Here is a 12,203-nt window from a genome sequence, read left to right as displayed (position 1 = left end):
ATGCCTGTGCGTGCCTGCGGCGGCGTGGGCGCGTCTGTGAGGGTGCAGGTGTGTGCGCCCAAATGCACTGTTCGCTGCGCCTCTGCCTGCGTGCGCCCCTGGGTCTGGGGAGACTGGCTGTGGGTCGCAGACGCTCACTGCCATGGCCAACCGGGCCCAGCGTGGTAGGGCTCACCTGTGCACCAGCGCACCGGTATCTCTGCAGGCTCCGGCCTCCGGGCCTCTTTAGAAAGCCTGACAATGGAAACACACCGCCAAACAAGTGCACAGAAGCCCCCAACCCTGGCTTCCTCTACCTCACTCTTTTGCCCTCCTCTTAGGGGTTGGTTGGGACAGGTGTGGGGTGGAGCCCACCCAGGAGAACACCCTTTTCTGAACTTCCAGTGTTTTTTTTTTTTAAACCCCAAACGAAAAGCTGTTTTTGAGTCCCATCTCCTTTCGGCCGCCCACCCGGGCTGCATACGAATGTCTCTCCATGCGGTGCAGATCCCTTAAGCAGGAGTCAAGGCACAAAGGGGGCCAAGGGACAAGAAAAGAGAGGCCTGTGCGTGGGGCCAGCGGCCCCAGAGGGAGCAGGCTTCCTGGCTTCTAGAGCTGGCATGGAGACTTGTCCCCAACACCCAGGAGGAGGGGCTGCCGCCTCGACCTTCATCCCTCTGGGCCCTTCTGCCTCTCCTGAACCCCCTGAACCCCAAGAGCATGGGGAGGGCAGGAAGCAAGGTTGCTCCTGGGACTTCACGACCCCAGTTCCAGGGGCAGAGGGTGCCTGGACCCCAGTTGGCTCGGTCCAGCCCCGGCTTGGCTTCCTTCAGGGCAGCATCCTACAGGTTGCTCAGAGCCATTTGTTTGAAATTGCCCAAAATCCAAGGCACGTCTACTCGTGGGGCCACGATCAGCAAAAGGATTCCAGGGGCTGAGCTCTCCCCTCTTGCCAGCCCAGAGGCTCCCCAGGGCTGCACGTCTGCACTGGCATCGGGGCTGTGGGGCACGTGTGTGTGTGTGCATGCACACAACACACATGTCGAGGTGGGGGTGAGGGAAGCTTCCCTGAACATTGATAAACATGGTACAGGCTGGGGGAGGCGGCTGTGATCACGGAGTAGTCCTCCCAATATACACAATCTCAGATATTTACTTGGAACTCTAAAACTCACCCTTGTGACCCTAAAACCCACACTCCTGTGATTCGTGGTCCTGGAGGAGTCCCCGGGTGCCTGCGGTGGCTGTGATGTCATTAACAACAAGAAAGAGTTGACTTGATTGGGACCTCTTTCACCCCCAGAGTGAAGGCCCCCACCCCGGGACTGACCTTCCCAGAGCCCAGGGCAGGAGGTGTGAGTGTTACCCCAAGTTTCAGATGAGGGAAGGTGAATTGGCAGGTGAAAGAGCTCGCCCAAAGCCGCCCAGTGAGGTGTGACGGGCGTGGAGCCCCAGACCTTTCCTTGGGCACTAGGTTTCAGGTCCTCGAGCCCCTTAGGCCACATCTGGCCCAGCTGCCCCGCTCCCCATCTCATGCATCCCCTTCCCTCCCTAACGTGGGCACCATCGATGCCATGGGGGCCAGGGCTGAGTCCCCTCCCCCTGGTAGACCACCCCAGGGTGACTCTCTGGCTTCCTGGATGTGCTTCCACAGGGGCGTATGGGGACCGGTCTTCTCGCCCCTCCCAGGACTGGGCAAGTGTATGTTTTAAGGGGCACGCCAAGGGGAGGAGTTCCCCCTCCAGGGCTCCTTGGTGCCGGCGGAGGATAGAGCTGGGGCCCCCGCCTGGCTGTCTCACGGACTCCCAGGGAGGTTGGCACAGGTGCCTGGGCGCACAGACTGGTCTCACTCCCTGGGTTCTCTGCACGGACACCAGCTGCCATCCTGTCCAGGGCAGCCAGAGCTTCAGTCCCATTGCCAGAGGGGAGAGGGGGGCTCAGGAAGAACTGGGGGTGGGGGGACCCTGGCCCCAGCTCTGGGAGCTCAGGCTGGGCACCCCCTTCAGCTCCTTCCACTGTCCAGGGCTGGGGAGGTGGCGCTGGCTTCACAGAGCCCTTCCCGCAGCTGGGGGAGGGGTGCTTTCAGATGGCCCCCTGCTGAGGAGTGGGTGTTAGGGGCATGGTCAGGGTGCCTGTCCCGGCTGCCTCTCACCCTTGTGGACAGTGGCTTGGCCTCCCTTGCCCCATCGTTTCCCAGTCTTTACAAGGAGAAGAGCGAAGGTACCCACCTGCAGGGCCGCCAGAAGGCCACAAGGCCTGGGTGCTGAGGACCAGGCAGCAGAAGGCAGGACCCGCAAGAGGGTTGCCTTATTACTTTACAGGGCCTAGCAAGAGTAATCCCAGGGGCTGCCTACTCCGAGGGTCGGGGGAACAGCGCCTCCTCCCCGCCCCCACCCGAGTACAGTCGGTGCCCTGCACGCTCACCACCCATAAACAAACAGCCAGGGACACAGCCGGCACACAGACCCACGATCAACAGAGCCACCAGCAGCCGCAGGCACGCCCGCCCAGGCCTGCAGACTGAGGCTGGGGCGGGAGTCTCCAGGCTGCCTCTGTGGCCGCTGGCCTCGGTCCCTACCGGCCCCCGGGCCTCGGTTTCTCCATCTGTAAAATGGCAGAGGAGGCGACGGACCAGGGGCGATGGATGAAATGGCTCTCGGGCCTGCTTCTACCTCTCCGCCTGGGAGGCTGCGGCGCGGCCGGCCCTGCCTCGGGGCTGTTCACTGGCTTTGCCCGCCGCCGGACCGGCCTGCCTTCCCACCGTTGGCGGCGCACAGTAGGCTCGCAGCGCGCGTCCGGGCGATGGAGGTACACCGCGCTCCCGTCGCGGTCATCCTGCGAGCCCCCCACCCCGCCCCCGACTTCGAGCGAGGCCGAGACAGATTCCGTCTAAAGGAGATCGCAGCTCAACAGGTAAGGACTCGGCTGGCTTCAGGAATGTGGAAATACGACTCGGAGCAGCTACTGCAGCGAACGCGGCCCGCCGGGCGCCCGCCCGCCCGCCCGCCGGGCCGCGCGAGGGGGAGCGCGGCGAGAGGGGGCCCGGCCGAGGGTCCGGGGCGGGCGGGGCCCGGACGGAGCCCGAGGCGGCCCGGCCGCCCGCACGGCCCGTTCCGAGCCAGCCCGACGAGTTGTCAAGGTAATTTCAACACGTCCGGGTGATGGATAGAGACGAAGTGCCGTGGCGGGTGCCCAGGCCTGCGCGCTCGCTCCTGGGGGGTGCGCCCCCCTCCCGCCCGAGGCCCTCGGCAGCCCGAAGCCCCCCGCCCCCGCCCCGGCGCGCCCTCCAGGCGGCGAGCCCTCGGCCCGGGCTCCGCGCCCAGCGCAGCCCGGAGGAGGGAAGGCGCGTCCCACCCCGGGGCCTGGAGCCCAAACAGGTGAAAGTACGCGCCGGGCACGCTCGCCGCTACCCGCGAGCCTGGCCGCCCGCGCGTCCGGCTCTCCCTGCCCCGGCCCTGAGCCGGGCGCCCCTCGCGAGTACCCGCCGCTCAAGGGGCTCAGCGGTGTCTCCTCCGGGCCGGGCCGCGGGTTCAACACACAGGCCAGCCCGGGATCCCCGAGAGCTGCCCGTGTCCCCCTCCGGTCCCCGCGGGGAGCCCCTGGAGGCGGCTCCTACCGGCTGCTCCCATCCTGGGCGCCCGCCCCTGCCCACAGGGCTACTCACCCGAGCTTCACGTAGAGAACGCCAAAGCAGAGAAACACGTAGAAAATCCACTTGCGAAAGTTTCTGTGCATGATCCAGGGAGGGGGGCTGCGCCATAGACCGCGGCGGCCGGAAGGGACGCGCGGGCCGGGCGAGGGACGGGCAGGAGCGGGGGGCTTCGGTGGACAGCGCTCAGCCGGCGCTGCGGCTCCGGCGGCCGGCGACGCGCGGGCACTGGGCGCGCGCTGCCACCATGGTGAGCCCGGGCCGCCGCCGCCGCCGCCGCGTGCGCCTGTGGGAGTGACCTGGGACGGGGGCTGCAACCTCGGAGCCGGGCTGAGTGACCGCGGGGCCCCGGGAGCACCAGCGGGGGCCGGGGCCCGAGCGCGGCGGGCGAGCGAGCGGGCGGGCGCTGCCTCCGCTGGGCGCAGCCGCCTGGGGCCGTGCGCGCCTCGCCGAGCGCCGCGGCGGCCAATGTGTCCGCACTTGTCGGCCTCCCCAGGTGACTCGCGGCCCCGGCAAGCGAGCTGCGAGCGAGCGAGCGCGCCCCAGGTAGGAGGACCCGCCTCCCGCCCGCCCTCCTCGCTCGCCGCGCGCTCTCTCTCCCTCGCTCCCGGCCTCTCCCCTCCCTTTTCTCCTCCCTCCCCCGTGACACACGAACGCATCTCTCCCCCGGAACCCCCTCCCCAGGCCGGCTCCCTTCCGATCGCTGAGCTGACTGGGAGGGAAGAAGGGGGTTGGGTGCGCGGGGAGGGGGCTGCGCCGGGGAGGGCGCTGCACCGAAGAGACACCTGCGGAGGGGCCCGCGAGGTTGGGGGTGGGGGCCCGGCAGGAGTGGCCCCATAGGGCGGTGTAGCCACTCGGCTTCCAGTTTCTAGGGAGGAAGGGAGAGACCACCCATACCCATCCCCGTTCTGGGCACGTTTCCCCTACCCCTCAGAAATTACCCCGTTTGGGGTCCACCCGGACCACGCCCTTCGCACAGGCATTTCTGCCAGCCCCCGAGGACCTCAATCAGAGCCCCTCTTCCAGCCCCCGGGTCCCCACACCTGTCAGGACCGCTGCCGGTGGCGCTGAGAGCAGGGACAGGAAACAGACAGACAGACAGGCCTGGCCAGATGCAAGGGACTGGCTCCATGACCTCCTTGGGAAGCCGTTTGGCTGAGCACCGTGGTGGAGACAGATGGGAGGATGCTGAGGTGGGTTCCTTGGCTCTGTGGGAGGCTCCCACCCCAAGGATCCCCTGCTTGCTCTCCCCCTCACCTCCAAACTCCTCGGTCTGCACCGTCTCCTCTGCAGTGCCCAGAGTGCAAGGTCAGAACCAGCGTGGTGCCTTGCATACCAGAGCATCTGACTTGGCTCAGTGCCGGCCAGCGGGCACCTGGGTGGGCACACAGCCTGCCTTTGGCTGAAGCTCTGTCTGGAGAGGGCCAGTCCGTGGCCCTCTGCCTAAGCACCGCCCTGGGCGGACGCCTGTCCTGCTCGGGGGGGGGTATAGATCTGGACGCCTCTTGGGCGAAAGGATGAAACTGGGAAGTACTTAGTTTCAGAGGACCAACAGAGGCCTGACACTCGCAGGGGTGGCCATGGCCGTGGGAGTGCAGGCGCGGGAAGGGGCAGCGTGTGGCTTCCAGCCAGCCTGGGCCCCATTTAGCCTACCCGCCCCCACACTGAGGGCCCTGCTCCCCTCACCCTGCTGTGCGACCCCCTGCTCTTGATCCCCTCTTAATCCTTGCAAATCCCCTAAACCTTTGCCACCACCAAGGCGCGGGCCATTCCTCGGCCTCTGATCGGAGGCTGCCGGTGCAGCTGAGCAGAGCGAGCAGACAGGGAGCGTTCACAGATAGATGAGAGGGACGCTGAAGAGCCTCACAGGCAGGAAAACTGAGGCACAGAAAAAGAGACGTGACTATAGCAGCCTCACCCCCAAGTGTTCTCTGCGTCCCAGCCCCCCAGATGTCACCCCATTTCACGGAATGGGAAGCTGAGCCCTGCAAACCGGAGGGTCGGGCCGAGCCCTAGCTGCCAGTGGCTGGAGCCGGGGGTGTGCCGGCTGGGGCGCGCGAGCCGATGCTGCCACCCGGCGGCGACGTGAGACGCGAGGCTGCAGGCTCTCCACGACCAGGATGGGAGGGGGTGTCGCGGGACTCTGGGCCACGCGGGGCGCTGGGACTGCGAGGCGGACAGCGTGGCCCCATCTGGGCACAGATTCCGGGGCCCACCTTGCCCCCAGCCTCAGTCTCCGCCTCCGATAATGGGGCAAATCCCGGGGACCTGCGGAGTATGTCTGGACTTCGAGAAAAGACACACACCTCCCCCGCAGTGGCCGCCTCTCCCCGGCCCGGAGCCTCGGCGACCGCCCAAACCTCATGCCTCGTGGACCCCGGCCGCCGACCTCGATCGGGGTCGCGCAGGGAGACCTCCGAGGTTGGGCAGGCTCATGGACAATGCGGGCGTGGTGGGGCCGGGAGAGGAGGGGGTGACGGCCGGCGGGTGAGACGCCTCGGTTAGTCCACCCCTTCTGCCTGCTGCTCCCGGCCTCAGTTTCCCTGGGAGAACCGGGCGCAGAGCGCGCCTCTCTGGACTCGGGTACCGCTGCGCAGCGTCGTGCTGCCCCCTGCTGGCCGCGGGGCCGAATGTCGGCCGAGCAGGTATGTCTGGGCGGCTTCCAGGCCCGGCCGTGTGGGGTCCGGTTTCTTGTTGGCATCTCCAAGGGGATTCCTGAATAGCTCCACGGTTGGCGGAAGTCTAGTGTGGAAGAGCTCTATGAATCCTTCTCCGTGTGTCTGTGCGTACACACACACAGAGGCCGCATGCTTGAGGTCCCTTCCTGCCTGGGTCCCCGGGGTCCATTCTAAAGGCTCTGAGGTCTGAAGACACAGGCAGTTACCTGCCTCCTCCAGCCCCACCCCTCCTCCCCCCACCCCTCCTCCCCCCACCCCTCCTCCCTCCACCCCTCCTCCCAAATGGGTTTGCAGCTCCAGACATCCTGAACAAGGTGGTGGCCCGGGTCTGGCTCCAAGGGTCCCTCATCTGTTTGGGGTGGGGGAACAATTGGCTGAAGGCAGACAGGGTGCTTCTGCTAGGAAAGGGGTTCTGGCACTCAACAAATGTGGAGACATGCTGACCCCCAAAGGAAGAGTTATCCAGGATCAGGGTGCCCTGGGGACCCCAGATGGGTCTTAGGGCACCTTAGTGGGGCTCAGTGGCCTCAGCCCCTCTTCCCTGTGTGACCTCAGGCAACGCGCTCAAGCTCTGCGACCTGGGTTTCCTCATGGCTACATGAGACCAGCAATAGTGCTTACACCGTGTGGGCTTCTGACGTCTGACTGAGTTAACCCTCATGGAGGGGGCTGGCACCTCTGGCCCCTCCGTTCAGTTCAGTTGCTCAGTCGTGTCCGACTCTTTGGGACCCCATGAATCGCAGCACGCCAGGCCTCTCTGTCCATCACCAACTCCTGGAGTTCACGCAAACTCACATCCATCGAGTCAGTGACGCCATCCAACCATCTCATCCTCTGTCGTCCCCTTCTCCTCCTGCCTTCAACCTTTCTCAGCATCAGGGGCTTTTCAAATGAGTCAGTTCTTCACATCAGGTGGCCAAAGTATTGGAGCTTCAGCTTTAGCATCAGTCCTTTCAACGAATATTCAGGACTGATTTCCTTTAGGATGGACTGGTTGGATGTCCTTGCAGTCCAAGGGTCTCTCAAAAGTCTCCTCCAACACCACAGTTCAAAACATCAATTCTTCAGTACTCAGCTTTCTTTATAGTCCAACTCTCACATCCATACATGACTACTGGAAAAACCATCAGATCAGATCAGTCGCTCAGTCACGTCCAACTCTTTGGGACCCCATGAATTGCAGCACACCAGGCCTCCCTATCCATCACCAACTCCTGGAGTTCACTCAGACTCATGTCCATCGAGTCAGTGATGCCATCCAGCCATCTCATCCTCTGTCGTCCCCTTCTCCTCCTGCCCCCAATCCCTCCCAGCATCAGAGTCTTTTCCAATGAGTCAGCTCTTCGCATGAGGTGGCCAAAGTACTGGAGTTTCAGCTTTAGCATCATTCCTTCCAAAGAACACCCAGGGCTGATCTTTAGAATGGATTGGTTGGATCTCCTTGCAGTCCAAGGGACTGTCAAGAGTGGTCTCCAACACCACAGTTCAAAGGCATCAATTCTTCGGTGCTCAGCTTTCCTCACAGTCCAACTCTCACATCCATACACGACCACTGGAAAAACCATAGCCTTGACTAGACGAACCTTTGTTGGCAAAATAATGTCTCTGCTTTTGAATATGCTATCTAGGTTGGTCATAACTTTTCTTCCAAGGAGTAAGTGTCTTTTAATTCATGGCTGCAGTCACCATCTGCAGTGATTTTGGAGCCCAAAAAAATAACGTCTGACACTGTTTCCACTGTTTCCCCATCTCTTTCCCATGAAGTGATGGGACCAGATGCCATGATCTTCATTTTCTGAATGTTGAGCTTTAAGCCAACCTTTTCACTTTCCTCTTTCACTTTCATCAAGAGGCTTTTTAGTTCCTCTTCACTTTCTGCCATAAGGGTGGTGTCATCTGCATATCTGAGGTTATTGATATTTCTCCTGGCAATCTTGATTCCAGCTTGTGTTTCTTCCAGTCCCGCGTTTCTCATGATGTACTCTGCATCTAAGTTAAATAAGCAGGGTGACAATATACAGCCTTGACGTACTCCTTTTCCTATTTGGAACCAGTCTGTTGTTCCATGTCCAGTTCTAACTGTTGCTTCCTGACCTGCATACAGGTTTCTCAAGAGGCAGGTCAGGTGGTCTGGTATTCCCATCTCTTGAAGAATTTCCCACAGTTTATTGTGATCCACACAGTCAAAGGCTTTGGCATAGTCAATAAAGCAGAAATAGATGTTTTTCTGGAATGCTCTTGCTTTTTCCATGATCCAGCGGATGTTGGCAATTTGATCTCTGGTTCCTCTGCCTTTTCTAAAACCAGTTTGAACATCAGGAAGTTCACGGTTCACGTATTGCTGAAGCCTGGCTTGGAGAATTTTGAGCATTACTTTACTAGCATGTGAGATGAGTGCAATTGTGCGGTAGTTTGAGCATTCTTTGGCATTGCCTTTCTTTGGGATTGGAATGAAAACTGACCTTTTCCAGTCCTGTGGCCACTGCTGAGTTTTACAAATTGGCTGGCATATTGAGTGCAGCACTTTCACAGCATCATCTTTCAGGATTTGAAGTAGCTCAACTGGAATTCCATCACCTCCACTAGCTTTGTTCATAGTGATGCTTTCTAAGGCCCACTTGACTTCACATTCCAGGATGTCTGGCTCTAGGTGAGTGATCATACCATCATGATTATCTTGGTTGTGAATATCTTTTTTGTACAGTTCTTCTGTGTATTCTTGCCATCTCTTCTTAATATCTCTGCTTCTGTTAGGTCCATACCACTTCTGTCCTTTATCAAGCCCATCTTTGCATGAAATGTTCCCTTGGTATCTCTAATTTTCTTGAAGAGATCTCTAGTCTTTCTCATTCTGTCGTTTTCCTCTATGTCTTTGCACTGATCGCCAAGGAAGGCTTTCTTATCTCTTCTTGCTATTCTTTGGAACTCTGCATTCAGATGTTTATATCTTTCCTTTGCTCCTTTGCTTTTCGCTTCTCTTCTCTTCACAGCTATTTGTAAGGCCTCCGCAGACTGCCATTTTGCTTTTTTGCATTTCTTTTCCATGGGGATGGTCTTGATCCCTGTCTCCTGTGCAATGTCATGAACCTCATTCCATAGTTCATCAGGCACTCTATCTATCAGATCTAGGCCCTTAAATCTATTTGTCACTTCCATTGTATAATCATAAGGGATTTTATTTAGGTCATACCTGAATGGTCTAGTGGTTTTCCCTACTTTCTTCAATTTAAGTCTCAATTTGGCAATAAGGAGTTCATGGTCTGAGCCACAGTCAGCTCCTGGTCTTGTTTTTGTTGACTGTATAGAGCTTCTCCATCTTTGGCTGCAAAGAATATAATCAATCTGATTTGGTGTTGACCATCTGGTGATGTCCATGTGTAGAGTCTTCTCTTGTGTTGTTGGAAGAGGGTGTTTGCTATGACCAGTACCTTCTCTTGGCAAAACTCTATTAGCCTTTGCCCTGCTTCATTCCGTATTCCAAGGCCAAATTTGCCTGTTACTCCAGGTGTTTCTTGACTTCCTACTTTTGCATTCCAGTCCCCTATAATGAAAAGGACATCTTTTTTGGGTGTTAGTTCTAAAATGTCTTGTAGGTCTTCATAGAAAAGTTCAACTTCAGCTTCTTCAGCGTTACTGGTTGGGGCATAGACTTGGATTACTGTGATACTGAATAGTTTGCCTTGGAAACGAACAGAGATCATTCTGTCGTTTTTGAGATTGTATCCAAGTACTGCATTTCGGACTCTTTTGTTGACCATGATGGTTACTCCATTTCTTCTGAGGGATTCCTGTCTGCAGTAGGAATTCTGGCCTCTACCTGCCCCTCAACTCCATCACACATGTGAGCAGCCTTCTTCCCCTCCCCCTTGCCTGTCTTCTGCTACTTGAACACACCAAGCTAGGTCACCCCAGGGCCCTTGCGCATGCTGTCTCCTCTGGCACAGCGCTCTTTCCCTGGTTCTATGTGGCCTTACCATGAGCATCCTGCATCGGGGGGCCTCACGTTCCACCCCCCAAACGTACTCACTGGTGTTCTCTGTCACAACTCTGCTGTTCCTTTTGTGACACTGGGGACATAATGTCGTGATTCGTTTCCTAATTATTCCTTAGGGCTTCCCTGTTGGCTCAGTAGTAAAGTATCTACCTGCCAATGTGGGAGACCTGGGTTTGATCCCTGGGTTGGGAAGATCCCCTGGAGAAGGGAGTGACCACCCACTCCAATATTCTCGCCTGGAGGATCCATGGACAGAGGCTCCTGGTGGGCTACAGTCCATGAGGTTGTTGTTGCTCAGTCTCTGAGTCATGTCCGACTCTTTGTGACCCCATGGACTGCAGCACAGAGGCTTCCCTGTCCTTCACTATCTCCCAGACTTTGCTCAAACTGATGTCCACTGAGTTGGTGATGCTGGGGGGGACACAAAAAAGTCAAACACCACTTAGTGACTGAACGACAACAGGTGCTCCTTGGGGACCATCTCCACATCTGCTTTGGCTCCTGCCCTATTCCCAAGATAAGAGGGAACCTGCCATATAGCGCAGGCTCTATAAGCAGCTGTGGAATAAGTGACTTTCCAGGAGGCAGCTGCATCCATGACTGCGGAGCGGGGACCGAACACGGGCTCCTTTGAGCCTGGAGTCTGAGCTCCGCCGCTTCTCCCGCGTCGGCCACACCCGTTCTCGTGCACGTCCTCCTGCCTCATTCTTGCATCTTGTATTGGCTTCACTCTTAAGTGTTTCCTGAACCCCAGCAACTCCGAATGTGTGTTGGCCCCGTCTAGATAAGCAGTGAGAGGATTCTAAGCCCAAGAAGGATCTGATGTGCTCCTGCTAGCTTTGAAGACAGAAGGAACTTCATGGTGAGAAATTCAGGTAGCCTCTATAAGCTGAGAGTCTTAGAACTGGAGAAAGAAGAGAGGCTGAAGCCCCATCTATAGGAGGAAGGCCTGTTGGGCTAGATGAGGTTGAGAGAAAAGGAGCTGCAACCTTCAAGGTTGGCAGAGGGAGGGGGACAGGACTAGACGTTGGCATTGGGAGGATGTTCAGGTCAGTCCTTGGAGAGTTACATGGGCGTGCTCCGTCACGTGGAAGTCCATCCAGTATCCGAGAATTACCATCAGGCAGGAGAATGCCGTGTGCTTGCCCAGGCGGAGGAGAGGCTGTTAGGTTGACCAGCTGTGCTGGCTTGCCCAGGACAGAGTGGGGTCCCCAGGATGAGAGATTTTCAGTTCTAAAACCAGATAGTCGCAGGCAAACCGGGCCGAGTTGGTGGCCTTCGCTAGAGCACTTCCTTTTCTCATTGCTGCCTCCGTCAGTGCCTGCTGGGACATCCTTACCTTTCCTCATGGGGTCCCAGCCCCTTTCACTCCCTCTCCAAATTTCCCCATGCAAGCACCTTCTCTTCACTCTTTTCAAAGTTCCATAGTCGTCAGAAGCCCCACAGGACAGAGGGTGGAGACAGGGATGGACAGTGAGTATGGAAAGAAAAGTCCTCATATCGGTACTCGGATGGGAGCAGACAATTGAGAAACTAACCACCATTGATTTACACAACTTGCAGAAAGCAATGAAAGCCACACTCAGAGGCAAGTGTATTGCTTTCATCACTAAAAGGAAAGACGACAATAAGTGAACCAAGTATTGAGATTAAGAATTTTTATAAGTAATGCATTAGTCCAGGATTTAGCAATTAAAAAAAAAAGGCCAGGTAGTAAATATTTTAGACTTTTCTAGGCCACATGCAGTCTCTTAACAGTCTTCTTTGATTTATTAATTTTTAACAACTCTTCAAAAATGTAAAATCCATTCTTAGCTTGGGGCTTTGGCCCCCAGCCATAGCTTGCTGACTCCTGTGTTAGTCAGGATATTTTCCATTGCAAATGACAGAAGCCAAGCTGTAG

At 57.8% G+C, this 12,203-nt stretch overlaps 1 protein-coding gene across 1 annotated transcript in view; it reads right to left on the bottom strand.

Annotated features, from left to right (window-relative positions):
- WNT7B (Wnt family member 7B) overlaps nt 1–3,714 on the bottom strand; it is a 50,527-nt gene extending 46,813 nt beyond the window's left edge. Inside the window, exon 1 of the mRNA XM_055566010.1 lies at nt 3,644–3,714. Coding sequence (XP_055421985.1) covers nt 3,644–3,714 — 71 coding nt within the window. The remainder of the gene's footprint in view (nt 1–3,643) is intronic.
- Nucleotides 3,715–12,203: the final 8,489 nt, after the last annotated feature.

This window comes from Bubalus kerabau, chromosome 1 (genome assembly GCF_029407905.1).
Source record: "Bubalus kerabau isolate K-KA32 ecotype Philippines breed swamp buffalo chromosome 1, PCC_UOA_SB_1v2, whole genome shotgun sequence".
Taxonomy (NCBI): Eukaryota; Metazoa; Chordata; class Mammalia; order Artiodactyla; family Bovidae; genus Bubalus; species Bubalus kerabau.
Note: the sequence above shows the minus strand (reverse complement) of the source record. Positions and strands in the feature narration are given on the sequence as shown.